This window comes from Lemur catta, chromosome 6 (genome assembly GCF_020740605.2).
Source record: "Lemur catta isolate mLemCat1 chromosome 6, mLemCat1.pri, whole genome shotgun sequence".
NCBI classification, from domain to species: Eukaryota; Metazoa; Chordata; class Mammalia; order Primates; family Lemuridae; genus Lemur; species Lemur catta.
In genome coordinates, this window is record NC_059133.1 from 14,245,381 (window position 1) to 14,267,839 (window position 22,459).

The 22,459-nt window shown below is 37.3% G+C and overlaps 1 protein-coding gene across 8 annotated transcripts in view; it reads right to left on the bottom strand.

Annotated features, from left to right (window-relative positions):
* Window positions 1-22,459, bottom strand: part of RIC8B (RIC8 guanine nucleotide exchange factor B) — a 111,373-nt gene that overhangs the window by 34,029 nt on the left and 54,885 nt on the right. For all 8 annotated transcript variants that reach the window (XR_006735694.1, XR_006735693.1, XM_045553035.1 and 5 more), the window contains exons 5-7: window positions 13,005-13,233; window positions 12,169-12,264; window positions 3,212-3,356 (exon numbers count right to left, since the gene is read on the bottom strand). Coding sequence is in view for 6 of the 8 variants with exons in the window: in XM_045553035.1 (XP_045408991.1) it covers window positions 3,212-3,356; window positions 12,169-12,264; window positions 13,005-13,233 (470 nt within the window). In the remaining 2 variants the exon portion in view is untranslated. The remainder of the gene's footprint in view (window positions 1-3,211; window positions 3,357-12,168; window positions 12,265-13,004; window positions 13,234-22,459) is intronic.

The following is a 22,459-nucleotide window of genomic DNA, read 5'->3' on the forward strand; positions in this document are numbered from 1 at the left end:
ACAATTGGATGCTTCCTTCTGTGCCTACTCTTCCATAAAATCTTGCCCTTTGTATCGTACCTCATTTCAGTTTTCCTTCTTAATGTAGTCTCTGAGTTCCTAACCCAATTTGATTGCTGCTTGCTGTCTCTACTTGGGGGGTCTGACCTGTGAGCCTTGATCAAGATACCTTCACTTTTAAACTTAGCTTTGCACATTCTTAAAAGTTCAGCCACTCTGATAAATTGTTTAAAATTAGTTTCATTTTGATAGTCTATCTCCAAACCCAAATTCCAAAATCTGATGATTTTTAAGTTGGATGTAGACAGCAGACTGATTTTTCTTTTCTTTTTTCTTTCTCTTTTTTTTTTTTTTGAGACAGAGTGCAGAAGTGTCATCATAGCTTACCGCAACCTCAAACTCCTGGCCTTAAGTGATCCTCCTGCCTCAGCCTCCCGAGTAGCTAGGTACTACTGGCATGTGCCACCATGCCTGGCTAATTTTTCCATTTTTTGTAGAGATGGAGTCTTGCTCTTGCTCAGGCTGGTCTTGAATTCCCGAGCTCAAGCAATCCTCCTGCCTCCCTCAGAAGGTTTTAAAGTTGAATTAGTTGACAACATCTAAAACCCAAGAGATTTTATGTAAAAATCGAGTGTTCTATCTTCTCTTGAAAAACTTGGAACATCTGGTAACACCGACCACATGTTCCTTCATAGTAACAATCAGGTGGAGCTACATAAGCAGCAACATTCTCCTTATAGTCCTCCATAGTCCCCTTTTCCTGCCCTACCCCAACCCACTATCTCCCCAACAATGAGCTAAGTGTCAGTTTTCATTTATCATCTCACATCTAGTCTACTTGACTTACTTTTATTACCAGCCTAGCTGCTGGAGGCATTTGAGTCTGTGACTCTTGCATAAGAAAATAAATAACATGAGGGCAGAAACTTTGTTTATCTTATATACCTCTATAATCCCAGAGTCTAGCTCAAAAAATATTTGTTGAGTGAATGAATTTTTATCCCAGAAGAATACATCTACTAAACTTATAATCATATCAGAGGGAAAAACAGATAATTATATACAGAATTGTTGCAGGTCAAATTAAAAAAAATATTATTTTCCTGGCTCACACCTGTAATTCTAGCACTCTGGGAGGCTGAGGAAGGAGGATCACTTGCATTCAGGAGTTTGAGACCAGCTTAAGCAAGAGTGAGACCCCCTCTCTACCAAAAATAGAAAAAATTAGCTGGGCATGGTGGCGTGTGCCTATAGTCCCAGCTACTTGGGAGGCTGAGGCAGGAGGATCACTTGAGACTGGGAGTTTGAGGTTGCAGTGAGCTATGATAATGTCACTCAAAGAAAAAAAAAATTAGCCAAGAATGGTGGTGCACGCCTATAGTGCCAGGTACTTAGGAGGTTGAGGCAGGAGGATCACTTGAGCCCAAGAGTTTGAGGTTGCAGTGAGCTATGATAATGCCAGTACATTGTAGCCCAGGTGACAGAAAGAGACCCTGTCTCCCCCCACAACAAGAAAAAAAATTATTTTGCTAATGTAGGTTGGCCTTGGGGTCAAAGTTAGGACTATGAAATTTCAAATATTGGGTCCAAGGGGAACAAGCTAACCATTTGAGATAAAAAAAAAATTAACAAACTCCACTTACAAATGCATATCCATATTTGCTATGACATGTACTCATCAGTAAGGTGATTATATTTAGATATGTAATTACAGAAAAAGTAAACTTTATTTTCCCCTTTTTAAAACTTTTAAAATAGTATTATATAATAAATATATATTCATTGTAGAAAAATTATAATATAGAGAATTAAAATAAACAAGAGTCACCAGTAATCTCACTACTCAGAGGAAACAAGGGGTAATATTTTGCTGTACATTTTGACAAACCTTTTAAAATGAATATACATACATATGGTTTAGATATATGTATATACATATATAATTACACTTTAAAAAACAGCTCATTTCTGATTTCAGAAAAATCAATTCAATTCAGACAATATTTATAAATAGCTATATATAAGGCACTATGTTAACCATTTAATTCCAAGATGCTAAATCAATCTTTTCTCAAAGTCACGAAACAAGTAAATTGTCTAAAAGAACAGATGCTAACTAAACTAGTCTATAATAATAGCCGATGATAATTATTATGAGAGGATGCAAATTTGGGCTCCTACCCTAAGCAACTGCATGGCCTTGGACAAGTTACTGAAAGGCTCTCAAGTACCAGGTTACTGCATTTATAAAACTGAACTAATATTTACCTTAGAGAGTCTTCATGAGAATTAAATGAGATTATGCATAGAATGTCAGATACATGATACCTCTCAATTCATAATAGCTATGTTTATTATCATTATGATAGTCAGAACTAAATAAAATCCTAAGACAGAATTCAAGTTTAAGAATACAATTGACTTAAGATTTTGCAAAAGTGAGTGAATTTTTCCATCTCCAAATTAACTGTATCACAAAACTGGGGTTCTTTTAAAAAGTGGAATATAAAATGTGCTTAGATGGGATTTTATACTAGTACATTTGTAAAGTAGGAAAAGAAGAAAGAAGTAGGTGAGAATATCTGAATAATTTAGTCAAATTTCCTTGTTTGGAGAACTTGCCTTTTGCAGAGTAAACAATCCACACAATTTTAGAGAATACTTTCAATTGCTGGATCTATCTCAGTAGACAATCACTTTGTATAAACTTACAGAGTAGTATTTATTATTATAAAATATATTATTATAAGACATTGCAGTATAGTTATTTTTAAATTTCTCTTTACCACTATTTTACCCTTATCTCAAGCATATTATGCACTTTTACTTCTAATTCCAAGAGGAATTAAATAGAGGAACTAACCCAGGCTTGTGCCTCATTATTAAAACAGTAGCCCCTGAGTTACTGAAGCAGAGTTTTCATAATGGCTCCAGGTCTTGCCCCTCAAGACTAGTCGAGATTAAGGATACAAAGGAAAGAATACAAATGAAACATTTAAATGTGAGTGTGTTTGGCAATATATCTATTTCTGTATGTCTCAATGAAGTATATAAAAATGCTTTTAAATTATTAATTTTTATTATCTCCTCAGCTCTTCTAATAGAACAGATGTAAACTCTGGAAAGAGTGGAATGAGATGTCCACTACTAACTAAATTTCTACAATTCCCTCTGAAAGATAAAAGCAGAGGGCAAAGAGAGTTTAACCTACCTCTCTCTTTGCAAAGAACAAAAAGGAATTCAGCAGCAATTTGCTTGACTCCAAGGTCAACATGTGTCATGAGGCGCACCAGCTTATTTCTCACAGTTGAGCCAACTTCAGGTCGATTTGTCACATCCCTCAATGGTGGTAAAACCTGACGGCACAAATGCAAAAACCATCATCAGTTGAGGGTACTACAGTAAGTGAGGATGGTACAATGCAACTGGCCAGTTTTGTAATGTCTATTGGGAGTAGTTTTGTAAGAGTGGAAAAAAATTTTTTTTAACAAATAAAGGTTAGCTTTCAAATAAAATAAAATTAAACAAAACCAGACGGATGACAAAAAACAGACCTAAAATAGTTTCATGCCTATAATGAGGTTTCATTTGAACAGAAACATCTCTTCACTGTACCACCATGATATACTCAAATGCATTTTTGAGTTTTCATTCATCTCAGTACCTGGAATGCCTCAGTTTGCCTGTATCAAATATGTTTTAAATTCTGGTTCAAGTTTCCCTTTCTTCCATGAAGACTTCCTTAATACTGAGTCATACTGATTTTTGTCTTCTCTTAAGTCCTGTAACCTTTTCCATATAGGTTGAATATCCCTTATCCAAAATGCCTGGGACCAGAAGTGCTTTGGATTTCAGATTTTTTTTTATTCTGGAATAACTGCATTATATATACTTACCAGTTGAGCATCCCTAATCCAAGAGTCTAAAATTTGAAATGCTCCAAAATGAGCATTTCCTTTGAGTGTCATGTCAGTGCTCAAAAAGTTTCAGATTTTGGATCATTTTGATTTCAGATTTTTGGATTAGGGATACTCAACCTGTATTTACTAAAACAAAACAAAACAAACAAACAAACAAAACCTGTACTGATGTTTTCTAGTTTAATTTTATAATAAAAAGTATATTAATTATTGAGCACTTTCTGTGTGCTATTTGCTATAATAGATGTTATATATACATTATTCATAATCATCACAGTAACCCTGCAAAGGAGGTAGTAACATCACCCTTGATCCCTGTTTCATAGACTGATCCTCAGAGGGCTTGTGGAACTTGCTTAGTTTGTCTGTTCATTTGATCACTCACCCATCCATCAACCCAGACACCTCGCTCCTGGTTCTCCTATCTCACTGGTTGCTTCATCTCAGTCTCTTTTGTCAATTCTCTTTTCTCTTTCTATCTTTTGTAAATGTTGGGATATTCAAGGATTAAGATCTTGGGCAACTTTTCTTCATTATTTTCACTCACTCTATTTGTGATCTCATCTAGTTTTATGACTTTTTATAGTCTCTGCAACCTGATGACTCCCTAAATTATATCTCTACGTTGATTTCTTCTCTGATCTCCAGACTTTTTCTTTTTTAAAAATCACTGAAAAGAAATGTATTATAGGATTTTACAAAGGGCTATGGAAAGTAGTAGCTTAAAATAAGGCCAGAAATTATATTAAAATGTACTCACTTTCATTTTTTTGGATTGTGATTATTACCTATGATGCATTTATCTAGAGAATATTCAACATAATACAATATTAAATATGTTGCCGCCACCTTACTTACAGACTGATTACAGAGCAAATTAAAGTGTCATGAAGCCATCCTGCTAATCCTCAGGCTAGTGCTTCTCAGACTGCAATGTACATTCCAAAGAGCTGTGGATCTTGTTAAAATGCAGATTCTGATTCAGTAAGTCTTAGTGGGACCCATGATTCTGCATTTTTTAAATCCTCTTAAATTTGTATGTATACAATATTGTTACCTATAGGTACAAGGTTGTATGGCAGATCTCTAGAACTTAGTCATTTTATATCACTGAAATTTTATACCCATTGAATAGTAACTCCCCATCCTCACTCCAGCTCCTAGTAAATGCTATTCTATTCTATGCTTCTGACCTCCAGACTTTTACAGACCTCTCAAATTTAGCAAGTCCTAAATAGGACTCTTAATGTTCCCACCAAACCTGCTCTTCCTGCAGTTTTCCATCTCTTTAAATGGTAAGTCCATTCTTCCAACTGCTTTAGTGCAAAAGCCTTGGAAATATCCTTGACACCTTTCTTTCATACCCCACATCCACCTATCAGCAAATTATGTCATCTCTACCTTTGTAATATGCCCATAATCCAACCACTTCTTATCACCTCCTCCAGTATTACCAAGTCCAAGCTATCAATATTTCTTATCTGTACTAATACCACAGCCTCTTATGTGGTCCCTGCTTCCATCTTGGTCACTCTATGATTTACTCTCTACATAGCAGCTAGGATGGTCCTTTGAAAGTCAGATCCTGTCACGCCTCTTCTCAAAATCCTCCAGTTCCCATGGCTTCTCATCTCACTCAGAGTAAAAGGCAAGGTCCTTACAACAACTCCCTTACAGCTGCAGTTCCCAACCCCCAGGCCATGGATCAGTATCAGTCCATGGCCTGTTAGGAACTGGGCCACACAGCAGGAGGTGAGCAGCCAGTAAAGGTTCATCGGCGTTTACAACCCCTCCCCATGGCTCACATCACCATCTAAGTTCTGTCTCCTGTCAGATCAGCCAGGGCATTAGATTCTCAGAGGAGCACGAACCCTACTGTAAACTGCACATGAAAGGGATCTAGGTTCAGGCTCCTTACGACAATCTAATGCCTAATGATCTGAGGCGGAGCTGAGGTAGTGATGCTAGTGCTGGGAAGTGGCTGCAAATACAGATTATCATTAGCAGAGAGGTTTGCAATAAATGTAATGCACGTGAATCATCATCCCAAAACCAAGCCGTATTTTCCTACCCACCAACCCTGTCCGTGGAGAAATTATCTTCCATGAAACCATCCCTGGTACTAAAAACTCTGGGGACCGATGCCTTACAGTGTTCCACATAATCTGGCTTTCTGCTACTTCTCTGACTTCATTTCTACTATTTTCTTTGCTTATGCTGTTCCAGCCACACAGACCTCCATGGAATTCCCTAAACATGCCAAGCACTTTCCTGCCTCAGGTCTTTTGCATTTGCTTTTTTCTCTACCCAGAAACTCTTTTTCTAGAAACCTGAATGGCTCTCTCCCTTACTTCCTTCAGTCTCTATTCAAAATGTCACTTATAGGAGACATTCCCTAAGTACCCGATATCACTAACCTTTAGCATTCTCTTTTTTACCACCCCCACATCTCCTTACTCTGCTATAATCTTCCTCATAGTCCTTATCACCACCTGACACAGTATATACTTACATTTTACTATCTGCCTTCTTCCACAAAAGTTAGTTCCACTGGGCAGGTATTTCTTTGTTTTGTTTACTGCTCTCTTCCCAGTGTCTGGCATACTATAGGTGTTCACTAAATATTCACTGATTGATGGAAAAGTGAATTAATTCAAGTAACTTTTATTAAGTGCCTTCTATAAGCTAGGTACTGTGCCAGGAAATGAGGATAGATACAAAGTCAAATAGTAATTTATTGTGTACCTATTATATGCCAGACCCTTTATGTATGTATTATTTTATTTAATTAATTCAGCTGCCTTCCTTCCTTTCCTCTCTCTCTACATTCAGTGCCAACCAATAGTAACAGGAGGTATTGGAGGCACTGGAGATACAGCTATAGATAAAAATGGAAACTAAATCTCAGAAAATTGAGTCATCTACCCAAAGTGTTTACAGCATCCACATTTCAGGATCTCTGGCTGGGTAGAGCACAATACTAGGCATAAAGCAATTCACAATAAATCCTTATTATTTGTCTGAGCCAACCATACTGAGTTTATTTTCCATTTCTAGAAGAATGAGACATGTAACAAGAAATTTCATGTATTATTGTCTATAGTACCCAGAGTACAGAATCTATTAACAAAGGTTATCATGTAAAAATTTTGTTAGCTATGTTTCAGGTTCCTTAAAATAAGTTTTAATCAAATTTTGGTGTTATTGTTATATACCACTCCCTGACAAACTGCATCTGTAGATCCTCCCAAATACGACCCTCCAATAAATTTTTTCTTTGATAAAAATTGTCCTTTCTCTTTCAAATGCACCAAATACTCACTGCTTCTATAAGCCTCTCCAGACTAATATAACCTGGATCAGTAACTGTTTTCTTTTCTACCTGCTCAAATACAGAATATTTAAGACCAATTCACTACAGGGCACAATAATCTAATAACCATGGTTCCATTTACACTATTATCAAAGTTAATCATCTGTTACTTTAAGTATTGCCTTTCTTGATCATCAGAGTCTACAGTGCATTCATATCAGAAGAAAAGTTGATTTCTGTATTATGCCTTGTATCTTTAGTTATCTTTTTACCTGTCATGTTTTTTCTCCTTACCTATACTGTCATGTTTCTTGAAGACAGAGAATGGGTCTCATAATCTGTTGTATCTACACAATACGAGGCCCAAGGCCCTCATATAAAGAAGCTGTTTAACAAGTAGATTTTTTGGTCATCCTGGTTAGAGATGGCAAAATCTAAACAGTTTAGTTGAGTCTGGATCCCCTATGTTACAAAGTATTTTCATTTATTATTCTTTACCAAGTCCTCCTAGTCAAGGGAGAATGTCTTAAAATAATCAAATGTGAAAATGACCTTAATTAATTAATCAATCTTGCTTAAATGATTACTCATGCTTTTATGGTATCTCTCTCTTCTTTCAATGGGCATAAATTCCTCAAAGATAAGAGTCCCTACTTTCTAATCTCTCCTTATTAGCACTGTTGGTGTATTTTTTTTTTTTTTTTTTTTTTGAGACAGTCTCACTCTGTTGCCTAGGCTAGACTGCCATGGCATCAGCCTAGCTCACAGCAACCTCAAATTCTTGGGCTCAAGCGATCCTCCTGCCTCAGCTTCTCGGGTAGCTAGGACTACAGGCACGCACCACCGTGCCCGGCTAATTTTTTCTATTTTTAGTTGTTTGGCTAATTTCTTTTTATTTTTAGTAGAGACATGGTCTCACTTTTGCTCAGGCTGGTCTCGAACTCCTGAGTTCAAGCAATCCTCCAGCCTCGGCCTCCCAGAGTGCCAGGATTACAGGCGTGAGCCACCGTGCCCGGCCACTATTGGTGTATTCTATACATAGTAAGGTACTTACTAAATCTTGATCATAAATATAAAGGGGAAAAATGAATTTGGTTCATTTATTTGGGGAAATTCTATATGGTGATAAATGAACAACAGGGTGAACAGTGGTATCAGTGTATTGAAACATGGAAAAAGCAGGAAGTAATAGGTTAGGGGGATAGAAATCAAGATATTAGTTTGAGGTATGTTAAACTTAAGATCCTATTACCATCCAAGGGAAAGAGATGAGTAAGCAGTTCATTATATAAGTCAGGGGCTTAGGTGACAGGCCAGGCCTGGAGATATAAATTTGAAAGTCATCAGAATATAGATGGTTTTCAAAACTATGACTCCTGAATGAGATCACCAGGGAGTGGAGATAGAGACCACAATGCCTTGGAGCACTCACACATTTATGGTTTGGAAGAGAAAGAAAATGGACCAAGCAAAAGTTCTCCATTATGTCCTAGAAACCAAGTGAAGAAAGTATTTCAAGGAATAGGGAATACTTATATCAAATGCTATTTGAGGAATTAAAAAAAGGAGATGTGAGAACGATTAGCTTTGGCAATACAGAGTTGATAACTTTGATAAACACCTTTGCAGTACGGGGTGGAAAGCATGAATGCCTAATTATAAGGGGCTCAGGAGAGAGTCCAAGATTAGAAAGGGCCAGACACAGTGGCTCACACCTATAATCCCAGCACTTTGGGAGGCCAAGGTGGGAGGATTGCTTGAGGCCAGGAGTTCGAGACCAGCCTGGCAACATTGTAAGACCTTGTCTTTACAAAATGTAAAGGAAATCAGCTAAGCACGATGGTGCGTGCCTGTAGTCCCACCTACTCAGGAGGCTGAGATGGGAGAATCACTTAAGCCTTGTCATTCAAGGCTGTCATGAGCTATGATTATGCCACTGCATTCCAGCCTGGGTGACAGAGGGAAACCCTACCTCATTAAAAAAATTTTAAAAAAGGGCTGGGCGCGGTGGCTCACGCCTGTAATCCTAGCACTCTGGGAGGCCGAGGCAGGCTGATCGTTTGAGCTCAGGAGTTCGAGACCAGCCTGAGCAAGAGCGAGACCCCGTCTCTACTAAAAATAGAAAGAAATTATCTGGCCAACTAAAATATATATAGAAAAAATTAGCCGGGCATGGTGGCGCATGCCTGTAGTCCCAGCTACTCGGGAGGCTGAGGCAGTAGGATCGCTTGAGCCCAGGAGTTTGAGGTTGCTGTGAGCTAGGCTGACGCCACAGCACTCACTCTAGCCAGGGCAACACAGTGAGACTCTGTCTCAAAAAAAAAAAAAAAAAAAAATTTTTTAAAAAGTAAAAAGAATAGAATATAGAAAATTCTTCTGAGGAACACTGCATGAAGAGGAGCAGAGAAATGGAAGGCAGCTTGAGAAATGGGATTAAGGGAAAGTTTTGTTTGTTTTTAAAATAGAAGATGTGTTTAGGTGCTGACAGAAATGATCCAGTACATTAAAAAAGATGATTAGTAACGAATACTCATATGTACCCCATAGATATGTAAAAATATGTGTCAATGAAAAATATTAAAAGTGATTAATATTAGAAGAGAGAGGGGAAATAAAGCTGGGCAAAGTTCATAAAAAGGTGAGAGGAAAAGGGGTCCAGGACAAAGGCTGGCCATAGACAGAAGTGGGATAATTCATCCATGTGATAGAGGGTGACACAAAGGATATGGCAGTACAGATGCAGATGGTAGATGCAATGGTGGAAAGATAAAAAATTTTTTCTTGATTTCTTGATGAAATAGAAAATGAGGTCAACAAATAGGAGTGAGAAGAGGGAAGTAAGCACTGGAAGTCTGAAGAAAAAGGAGTTATGTCATAGTCATCTTGGAGTGTACTAGGGAACCACTTGGGGTTGGTGGTCTTAAATTTAATACAAACTAGTCAATATGGTTGTGTTAATTTCTCTTACCCTGTTCTAGTGCTCAGTGGAGGCCCAGCATAGGCAGAAGGCTGGATTTAACAAGTTTGTGGGGTTCTGCCACACGAGTATGACTGAGGGAGAGCATGAGGTGCTAAAGACGCAATTATAATAATGAACCACAGGTGGAATCCAGCCCAGGTAAGGAGAGAAGACAAGACAGTGAAAAGAATAGTGAAAAAAATGATAGACTAGCAATCCTCATGAAGATGAAAGAATGTTGGATTGAGGGTAGTAAGAGAAGGTGCTTGAAATTGGGATTTTAGAGATCAGTTTCAGTTACTGTTATCGTCAATGTCTTAAACATATAACCTAAAACTTTAAAAATCATCTTAGATTATGTTTTCTTTCTTTCTCAACCCATGTCCCAATCTATCAGCAAGTTCTGTGAGCTCTACTTCTAAAACATATCCCAGGGTATCAATTTTACCCACTCCCATCCTCCTTCAAGCCTTCATCATCATTTCTCTTCTGGGCTAGTCTCCTCACATCCACTGTGGTCCATTATAGTCTATACTACAAATAGTAGCCAGAGTATCTTTAAATATAAATGACGTCACATCACTTCCCTTTCAAAACTCTCCCATGTCTTCTCATCTTAGGAGAGAATCAAAAGTCCTATACAACCTCATGTATCTGGCTCTTGTTACCTCTCTTCATCTACTGCTCTCCCCCTTGTGTACTGTTGGTTTGTCATAATGGCCTTCTTGCTTTTCCTTTTTCTTTTTTAATATATATATATTTTACATTTTAGAGTATTACGGGGGTACAAATGTTTAGGTTACATATATTGCCTTTGTCCTACCGGAGTCAGAGCTACAGGCATGCCCATCCCCCAGGCAGTACACATCACACCCATTAGGTGTGAATATGCCCATCCCCACCTCCCCCCGCCACCCGATGAATGTTACTACCATATGTGCACATAAGTGTTGATCAATTAATACCAATTTGATGGTGAGTACATGTGGTGCTTGTTTTTCCATAATTGTGATACTTCACCTAGTAGAATGGGCTCCAGCTCTATCCAGGATAATACAAGAAGTGCTAGATCACCATTGTTTTTTGTGGATGAGTAGAACTCCATGGTATACATCTATAACATTATATTAATCCACTCATGTATTGACGGGCACTTGGGTTTTTTCCACATCTTTGCAACTGTGAATTGTGCTGCTATAAACATTCGAGTGCAGATATCTTTTTTATAGAATGTCTTTTTTCCCTTTGGGTACATGCCCAGTAATGGGATTGCTGGATCAAATGGTAGTTCTACTTGTAACTCTTTGAGGTATCTTCATACTACTTTCCACAGAGGTTGTACTAGTTTGCAGTCCCACCAGCAGTGTATGAGTGTTCCTATCTCTCCGCATCCACGCCAGCATTTATTGTTTTGGGACTTTTTAATAAATGCTTCTTGCTTTTTCTTAAGCACACCAAAGCATCTTCTCATCTCAGGGATTTTGAACTTGTCCTCTCTGGTATATTCTTCTTCCAGATATTCTCAGAGATATTCTTCTTACTTCTCTGGCTTCCTGTCCAAACATCTCTCCTCAGAGAGGCCCTCCCTTATCCCCTTTAAGTCTCTCCTTTCTCTTCCTCTGCTTTATCGTTCTTCAGAACACTTATCACTACCTGTCATATATATTATTTATTTTTGTCTCCCCTCTATAAGGTGAACTCCATAAAGGCAAAGACTATCTGTGGTTCAATGTTCAGAACACAGCACATAGTAGGTCTCAATAAACATTTGCTGAATAAAGGAATGAATGACTCAAAAAATACACAATCCTTCATTTTTTGGTTAGGAAAATTTCAAAGATTAAAACTTAACTTTTCTGAGTTTCTGATTTTTGAAAGAAAACCATTATGAAAAAATTCCATCCATTAATTCTGTTATTAGAATAAAAAAACACACATAAGATTAACTCTGAGATGTAATATGCATAAACAGTTACCTGATCTTTGAGGAACTTTCTGATGTTTCGATGGGCTCGGGAACATTCTGTTAATAAGCTGAGAACTGGTGTTAGACCCTCTCTATAGCTGCTTCCCTGTAAAGAAAACCATACATGCTACATTAGTTTAGTTTCCAAAAGTGTTACTTTCCTCCACATTACTAAGCATATTAATACCTTCTTTGAGGGGGGGGAGGCATGTTACCAAAGCTTATAAAGTATTTTAATAATTATTTCCCCAGCAATATTTCCATTTTATCAGTTATCTTCATGCTTACTAATGCTTATTTTTGTCCTTCCTGGACTTTCCTACATTTTCTAAGGTTCCCACTGACTTAGCCAATGGGCTTAAATGAGGCAAAGATTTGGTGATCCACGTATGCTACCTTTAATATAGTTACCTGACAAAGTGACTGACAGACCAGAGAAAATAAACAGCTTACAACAAATGGAAAATTGAAAATATCTTTTTTGGGGGGAAGATGTCTTTTAAATATTATGAAAAGTATCAAGTTTTAGGGGAGATAATTTTTACTTCTAGGACTTCAAAATACCTCCATGGAACAGTAATTAATTTTTCCTTTGCTGTCAGGCACTAGTCACAATTTTGGCGTTGCATGAACACAATTTTCAGCATTAAACAAATAAATTCACCAAGTTTCAGGAATTTATCATATATTGCAATAAAATGCTTCCCAAAGTACAATTATGCAACATGTCAGCTATAAAAAAAGGCTTAGATTTAAAAATCATGCTCAGTGGTATGTGTTTGTATGTATGGCACATTCACATTCTTTGAAAACATCTTCCCAAGGGTTCCATTTTATCAGCCTTACCTTGTCTATTCTCTTCTCCATAAAATTGAGTAAAACATGAATGGCCTCCATATTCATACCATTGTATACCATGGTATTGTTTTTCAAAACTGTTTCTTTTTCAGCTGTTTTATCACTGGGCAGTTCATCTAGAGTTGTTGCCTCTTGGGCTGTTTCTTCATGGGTTAATGGACAAATTAGAACATCCAAACAAGAGACCGGAACATTGCTTAAAAGGTTGACTGCATTGCTGAAAAGCAATTTAAAGATACAATATTTTAATTTGATTGAATAGTCCTTTAAAATGCAAACATAATAAGAAGTTCAGAAGTGACTTTTAGGAGTCAATTAAAATTTTTCTTTTTCAAAATGAGCCATTAATATTACTTGGCACTTCCTAAGAGAAAATAAAGAATTGCTTCAAATAACACATATGACAAATTATAAAAAACAGATGTTAAATGGACAGACATAATCACATGATGTCATGTCACTTTCTGACATGCTAAAATAGGAATTAGTGAGCTTTAATGCTAGTTCTTTAATTTTATTATGACAACAATGTTTGCTTTGCATTTTTTCTCCTGGAGTCTTAAATCCTTTTGTGGATCCACTGGTGTTTTATTATTCCTTAGATTACAACATAAAGCATTTGAGAAGCACTGCATATAAGCAGCTTATCACAGAGGCAACAACATTAAAAACCAAATATTGTAGGATTAAGTTTTGCTTTTTCTAGATGTAGAAAATACAATTTTGAATCATCTCATTTTTTTCTAAGACATTTGCAGGAAAAGGGAAATGGAGCTTTTTTTCTCTCTCTCATTAAATCTTTTAAAATGAAGTCAACATAGCTATTTCTAATCTCCATTCCCTAGGCCTTTCTACTATGTATTAATGAAGACATAAGCCTGGGATGCACACCAGTAGGGGGAACCCAAACCTTGTATTTTTGGCATTCCCTAAAAACCTTGTTTTGTTGTTCAGTGCACAAAAGATTAAAATGACACTAACAATTTAAAAATTAGACACGTTCTCAATGAAAATATTTTCCTCCATGCATTATTTCATATTCTTTCATCTAAAAGAAGAGGCAGTGTTCTATGCTAACTGGATCTTATACGCTTGTGCCTCAGAATTTCCTGATAAACAACAATGGAAAGACAGGCATTACATTTCCTAGTGACAGAGATGCAAATCTAAAAATAACCACATCCTAACTAAAAATAAACTCTTGCAAGTGCAATTTAAAAGTCTAACCACTTGGAAACCAAATTCAGGGCTTAATCCGTCTAATGCTTTCTTAATTTAGGCCACAGTAGTTCCTTTTAATTTAGATTATAGTGACACCCTAAAAAATAAAGCAAAAGAAACAGAAAAACAAAAAATAAAATACAAAGATTTTTCTCTCCTTTACCCTAAAGTGTGGCTCCATTTTCCCAAGAATGAATATTTCCTTTCTTTCTTTTTATATTATTGAAAAATAAAAATTGGTAAGAATTAATTTAAAAGTTAGACAATGAAGAACAATGAGTGGTAATATATAGGGCATCAAAAAAATATGAACCAAGAGCAAAAAATAACAAGTCTTATGAATAGTTCCTAGTAAAATAAAAGTTATTTGGTTGTCTTCACTAAAACAAGACAACTACTGTTAAATCAACTCTCAAAAGTAGCTGAAACAGAATGCTTTTCCCACAAACTTTCTCTTTAAAATTTTTGCAAACATCTGTAGCTTCTTATCTATAGTTCAAAATGTTTTGCTTCTGTCTTAAGCATTTGGAAATTGTTAAATACCATAGTTTCACTGGGGATAAAAGAGGAAAAAAAAAAAAGGAATTACTTTCTAAAACTGTACAAGCCATTGTAAAGTGTTAGATTTTTTTTCCTAAACATAAAGCAATAGGTTCAGAAGTCCATGAATAGTATGATTCTCTGAATCTACCACAGTGACAAGACTGAAAAGTTTAAGATGGGTCATTTCATTACAAAGGAATGTTTCTCCTTCACATTCATTTAACATAAGCAGTTTCCAGGAATTCAGTAAATTTAAGAAACTAAATGCAGAGTTTGATTCAACAAATATTTGGAGGTTTTAGGCTTTTCAAGAAAAGTTCCCATTTTCTCATTTCTTATTAAACAACTGGGCTCCCAAACAACTACAAAATTAATTTTCTGGCTCACTGTGTTTGAACTATTCTTTTTAAGTAAGGAAGGCCGGCTTTTTGAGCTCTGTCACTTCTCTGACAGTTTTATTTGTGGTAAAAGAGTGTATGAAATTCTCCAGCTACCAGGAAGTCAGTGACTATGCACAGATCTGCACAATGGTGTTTGCATTCCTACTCCAGGGGGTAGAAATACTGTGTATATTACTCTCCCCTTTTCAGCTTCCTAGAGATCATTAATCACTGGGACATGACATCCTCCCACTCATGCTCCCAGTCCCCTCCTGATATGCAGATTCAAAAGCAGGGCCTATTTAGAGCTCCTTTAATGCCTTGATGAAAGCCTTGTTAGTTGTACGAGAGGGAAGGCAATCTTAAATATACTCCTCTGTCAACTGCTGGACTAAACATAATTTAATATCAAATGACACTGACAAGCATGATAATGGCACATGTAGATCTACAGCTATTAACAAATCTTCCTGGTCAGATGTGTCTTCTTTATATTTGGGGTTCATGTATCTTTTTCCAAGGCTAGAAAGTCTATTTAAATCTCTTAAGATCTCCAAAAGATTTTCCTTCTGCCCTCTTTGTATATTTTTTAAAATATCTTTTCTTTTGTGGTAAGAGCACTTAATATAAGTTCTATCCCCTTAGCAAATTTTAAGTATACAATATAGTATTGCTAACTATAGGCTCTATGTTGATCCTGTATCCTTTGATCAACACCTCCCCAATTGTCCCTCCCTTCAGCCCCAGATAATCACTCTTCTACTATCTGGTTCTATGGGATTTACTATTTTAGATTCCTCATGGCTGGGCACGGTGGCTCATACCTGTAATCCTAGCACTTCAGGAGGCCAGAGAAGATCGCTTGAGGCCAGGAGGTGAAGACCAGCCTGGGCAACATAGTGAAACCCTGTCTCTACAAAAAATAAAAAAATTAGCTGGGCATAGTGGTGTGTGCCTGGAGTCCTAGCTACTCAGGAGGCTGAGGTAGGAGGACAACTTGAGCCCAAGAGTTTGAGACTATGGTGAGCTATAATTGTGCCACTGCACTCCAGCCTGGGCAAAAGAGTGCAATCTTATTTCAAAAAAAAAAAAAATTCCTCATAAAAGTGGGATCATGCACTATTTATCCCTCTGTGTCTATTTTATTTCACTTATCATAATGTCTTCCAGATCCAGCCATGTTGTAAGGAAATCCAAGTGGCAGGATTTCCTTCTTTTTAAAGGATGAATAGTATTCCATTCTGTGTGTGTATACCATATTTTCTTTATCCATTCAATCACCGACAGACATTTAGGTGCTTTCTATATCTTGGCTATTGTGAACAGTGCTGTAGTGAACATAGGAGTGCAGATATCTCTTCAAGATAGTGATTTTATTTCCTTTGGATATACATCCAGAAGTGGGATTGCAGGATCAAATGATAATTCTATTTTTTTTTTTTTTTGAAGAAAGCTCCATACTGTTTTCCATAATGGGTGAACTAATTTACATTCCCATCAACAGTATACAAAGGTTCCCTTTCTTCACATCCTCACCAACACTTGTTATCCTTTTTTTTTTTGTAACGGCCATTCTAACGTGTGAAGTGAGACAGTCTTGTTTTGTCACCCAGGCTAGAGTGCCATGGCATCAGCCTAGCTCACAGCAACCTCAAACTCCTGGACCCAAGCAATCCTCCCTCAGACTCCCAAGTAGCTGGGACTACAGGCAGGCACACACCACGACACCCGGCGGGATCTCGCTTTTCCTCAGGCTGGTCTTAAACTCCTGACCTCAAGCAATCCTCCCACCTAGGCCCCCCAGAGTGCTAGGATTACAGGTGTGAGCCACTGCGCCTGGCCTGAAGTGACATCTTATTGTGGTTTTGATTTGTATTTCTCTGATGATTAGTGATGCTGAACACCTTTGTATACACCTTTTGTCTATCTGTACATCTTTGTTGGAGAAATGTCTATTCAGGTCCTTTGCCCATTTTTTAATCAGTTAAATTGGGTTTTTTTGCTATTAAGAGTTCCTTACATATTTTGGATATTAATTCCTTACCAGATATGTGGTTTGCAAATATTTTCTCCCATTCCATGGGTTGCTTTTTCACTTTTTTGACCATCTCCTTTTCCGTGCAGAAGTTTTTTAGTTTGATGTAATCCCACTTGTCTATTTTTGTTTTTGTTGCTTGTGCTTTTGGTATCATACCCAAGAAATTACTGCCAAGACCAACATCTACAAGCTTTTTCTGAGTTTTCTTCTAAGAGTTCTATCGTTTCAGGTTTTACATTCAAGTCTTTAATCCACTTTGAGTTGATTTTTATGTATGATGTGAGATAAGGGTTCAATTTCATTCTTTTACATGTGGAAATCCAGTTTCCCAACACCATTTACTGCGGAGACTATTCTTTCCCCCTTGTGTATTCTTGGCACCCTTGTTAAAGATCAGCTGAGTGTATATACACGGGCTTATTTCTGGGCTTTCTATTCTGTCCCATTGGTCAATACATCTGTTTTTATGCCAGTATCATGCTGTTTTGATTATTAGAGCTTTCTAGTATATTATGAAATCAGGTGGTATGATACCTCTAGCTTTGTTCTTCTTGCTCAAAACTGCTTTGGCTATTCAGGGTCTTTTGTGGTCCCCCTCCCACACTGAAAGAAAGGAAGCAGGAAGGAAGGAATGAAGGAAGGGAGGGAGGAAGGAATGGAAGGAGATTTTTTGAGGTAATGGAAAAGTTCACAGCCTCGATTATGGTGGTGTCTTACAGGCATATACTTAAAATTCCAAATTCATCAAGTTACATAGATTAACTATGTACAGCTTTCTGTAGATCAATCATTCCTGATGGTGCTAGAATATTAAATTAATGTATCAGCAGATTTATATTATTATGATATCAAAAAGAGAATAGTATTAAACCTGAAACTACCTGAAATGACTCAGGCAATGAAAAAAAAGATCTCCAAAAGATTTTCGGATATAAATAAATACTGAAGTTTCATTTTATCTAACTCAATCCAGTAATTATTTATTACTTGTGTCAGGCACTGTCTCAGGCAGGTATTATAAATAAAATAGAGAAAAATTCCTGCCCTCAAGGAACTTATTTTCTAGCATAGGGAGAACAGTCAATAAAAAGTAAAATAATAATAATATGCTAGAAGATGGTAAGTGCGCTGGAAGGAAAAACCCAGGAAGGTAAGACAGGACATATGGGTTATAATTTTAAATAAGATGGTTAGGGCAGGCCTTATTGAGATAAGCCCTTTAAACAATGACTTAAAAGGATTAGGGAGCAAATGATGTGAATGTCTGAGGAAAGAGCATTTCAGCAAAAAAAACAAGAACAAAGGCTCTAGGGCAGGAGCAGTGGCATGTTTGAAGGACAGCAAAAAAGTTGTGGCTGAGCACCACACACAAGAGGAGTAGGATATGAGATCAGACAGATAATGGGGGTGGGGCAGATTGGTCTGGTAGGCTATTATAAATTTAGTTTTTATGCTAAGTGGAAATGGGGAACCATTCATTGTAAGGTTTTGCATGGTGATATACTCAAACTTAGTTAAAAGGGTCACTGTGGCTACTGCATTGAGAACAGTCAGTAGGATATCAAAAGTAAAGGAGAACAGTTTGGATATTGCTACAATAATTCAGGTGAGTGAACAGGCTGAAGTGGTTTGCTAGATACATTTTGAAGAATTTCCTGAAGGGCTGGTGTGGAGTGTGAAAGAATCCAAAGTTCTAGCTTTAGTATCTGCAATGCTGGAGTTGCCATAAATTGAAATGGGAACACTGTAGGAGAAGCAGCTTTTAGGGGAAGGTTAAGGGTTTAACTTTGGATGTGTTAAAGCTTGGGATGTCTACTAGACCTCCCAGTGGAGATGTTAATAAGAAATTAGCCATATGAGTCTGGAGTTCAGCTAGGAACATCTGGATTAGAGATAAAAACTGAGAAGTCATCGGCACAGAGATGGTGTTTAAAGAGAAAAGACTGGATGAGATCAGTAAAGGACTATGGATTGATGGGTTGACAGTGTTTGGCTGAATAAAAGAAAAATACCATTTAAAAAAAAGAGGGGGAAAAAGGAGTAGGGATTAAAAGACTATGAAGGCTGAACATGGAGAATTCTTTATCATCCAGAATTCGGAAGCTGAGAAGCACAGGAAGAACTAGTGAGGTGAAAGAAAAAACAAGACAGTGTAGTGTTCCAAAAATGGAGTGATCACCTATGTCAAATGATGCTGAAAGATCAAATAAGGTGATGACTGAGAAATGTCCACTGGATTTAGCAAAACAGAAATCACTAGTACTTTAACAATAGCCATAATAGTGAACTAGTGAGGCTAAGGCCCTAGTGGACTGGATTCAAGAGAACAGCAGAGGAATCAGAGAGTCAACACTTAAAGGAGTTTTGCTCCAAAGGGCAAAAAGACTAGAGCAGCAACAGGTGGGAAAGTGTCAAGAAAACTTTATGGATGGAAAGACTCCTGAATGCTGCTCTCAGTGAAATATCTTTTTAACCCATAGTGACCTGGTCACTGTTCTCTAAATGTCCTGTAGTCATATTCTCATTTCTGTATTTGTGCATGTTTTCTCCTGTCTAGAACGTTTTCATTCTTTAAGACTAGCTCACTTCACTCATTCAACAATATTTACTATGCCTTGTGCTAGGTGCCAAGTATATAAAAGGAAACAAAATATGCTCCTTTTCCTAAGGGAAAGCAGCATAACATAATTTGTAGGGCACTGGGTTTGAATTCAGTTTGCTTCTTATTAAAGTGTGCCTCAGGCAAATTATATGATCTCTTGTGGGCCTGTCCTAGCTCTAAAATAAAAATACACTTATCACCAGGTTGATGTGATTATTAATTTAAAAAAAGGTATGCAGGCCGGGCGCGGTCGCTCACGCCTGTAATCCTAGCACTCTGGGAGGCCGAGGTGGGTGGATTGCTTGAGGTCAGGAGTTCGAGACCAGCCTGAGCAAGAGCGAGACCCCGTCTCTACTAAAAAAAATAGAAAGAAATTATCTGGCCAACTAAAAATCTATATAGAAAAAATTAGCCGGGCATAGTGGCGCATGCCTGTAGCCCCAGCTACTCGGGAGGCTGAGGCAGTAGGATCGCTTAAGCCGAGGAGTCTGAGGTTGCTGTGAGTTAGGCTGACGCCACAGCACTCACTCTAGCCTGGGCAACAAAGCGAGACTCTGTGTCAAAAAAAAAAAAAAAAAAAAGGTATGCAAAGGACTTTGCCTGGCACATTGTAAATGGCAACTATTAAAGAATTTTTTTTTTTTTTTTTTTGAGACAGAGTCTCACTCTGTTGCCCAGACTGGAGTGCCGTGGTGTCAGCCTAGCTCACAGCAACCTCAAACTCCTGGGCTCAAGCGATCTTTCTGCCTCAGCCTCCAGAGTAGCTGGGACTACAGGCATGTGCCACCATGCTTGGCTGATTTTTTCTATATATTTTTAGTTGTCCAGCTAATTTCTTTCTATTTTTAGTAGAGACGGGGTCTTGCTCTTGCTCAGGCTGGTCTTGAACTCCTGAGCTCAAACAATCCACCCGCCTTGGCCTCCCAGAGTGCTAGGATTACAGGCGTGAGCCACCGTGCCCGGCCAAGAATTTTTGAACAGTAGACATATTCCACTATAGGAGGGAACAACAAAAATATGGAAGAATGAGAGATTATGGTACCTGTGGGGAACTGAAAACAGGTCCCTAAGTCTAAAGCAAAGAATAAGGTCTCTGATGGAGGGGCCTTAATAGGTAATAAGACCAGAAAGGTCTATGTATGTATATATGGAATGGAGTGAGGGCCATTATAAAGAGTCTTGTATGTTATGGTATGATAGCCTACCGATGATCTTAAGCCAGAGTTGTGTCAGCCAAGGAATAGATACAAAAGCCTGGTTACGGTAGGGTGAAGAATGAATAGGGAGTAATGCCATGGAAACAGTAAGTATTAATACAAAGCAGTAGTCTGCAAAATGAGGTACATGGAACCCTGGAGGTACACAAGGTGATCCACTGGGTTTAGGAAGAAAATAGAAGTTCTTTTTGTTTTTATAAAAAATCTGAAAAGAAATTAAGCTTTACTAATATTTTATAAATGAACTGACACCAGTACCCATGCCTGAACCATATATCAGATGCTCCCCATGTCACAAACATGCAAAGTATCTGGAGAGAAGAGGTGAAATTCCATGTCACGGAAGTGATGTCTTTCCCTCCTGGTCCATTTGCTTTCTTCATTTGTTATATTAAAATTTACATATGCCCAGTTAAGTGGGTTTATATATTTTATCCAGTTTTAACTAAACTAATTCTTGTAAAATGGACAAACTGTTTTACAGAATTCCTATGAAGACACCGAAACTGAAGATAATATTTAAAATAGTTGCACAAGCAAAGGACAAGAAAATGGCAGAGCCATTTGTTTGCCATATAAGTAAAAACAAGGACAATCCAACCACATCTGACAAGAAGTTAGTTTTAAAAAAAATTGGAAATTATCTGAAACATGAATTTACAACTACTATGATACTGATGAGTCTTGCATTAAGTACACAATGTGCCCTGAGATATTAGCTAATGATAGTTCAAAGCTATTACAATTAGCAAGATTCTTAAATACTAAGTGTGCAAAACATAAAGAAAAGCCTCTATTATTTGAGAATAAAAAAAGTTTGTGGCAGGTTAATTTTAAAAATCCATTTTAACATATTAATCTTTATATTATCCCTTTTTACTATTTTTGTTATAATTTCATGATCTACTTCATAAATCAATTTAGCAATATATGTATATTATTTATAGTAATAAATATATTGGAGGCTGTGTTCAAAAATTTTTACTGATTGGGAATGTGATCCAAATGTTTGGAGACCAATGGTATAGAAAACACTGTCAAAAAACTTAGCTGTGAAGGGAAGGAAAGAAACAGCATCAATAGCTCCAAGGGGATAAAGATTTGAATGAAAGATTTTTTCCCCCTTCCAAATGGGATAGATCTCAGCATGTCACATTTTGAAGGAATAAAGCCCACAAAAGAGACTGTAGATCTAGAAGAGGAATTAAATGCCAGAACAAGGCCTTAGGAGGCAGAAGGAAAAGGTGTAGAAATTAGTTGTGGATAGGAAGAGAGCCACTTAATTTTCGGAGACTGGCAACAACAGGAAAGAACAGGTATAGATTACAATAAACTTATAGGTAGAGGTAGGCGATTAAGAGTTTGAAAAGATCCTGCCTGATAGTTTCAAATTACCTTCTTAAGTTGTTGGCAAGGTCATCTATCTATCCATTCCTCTACCC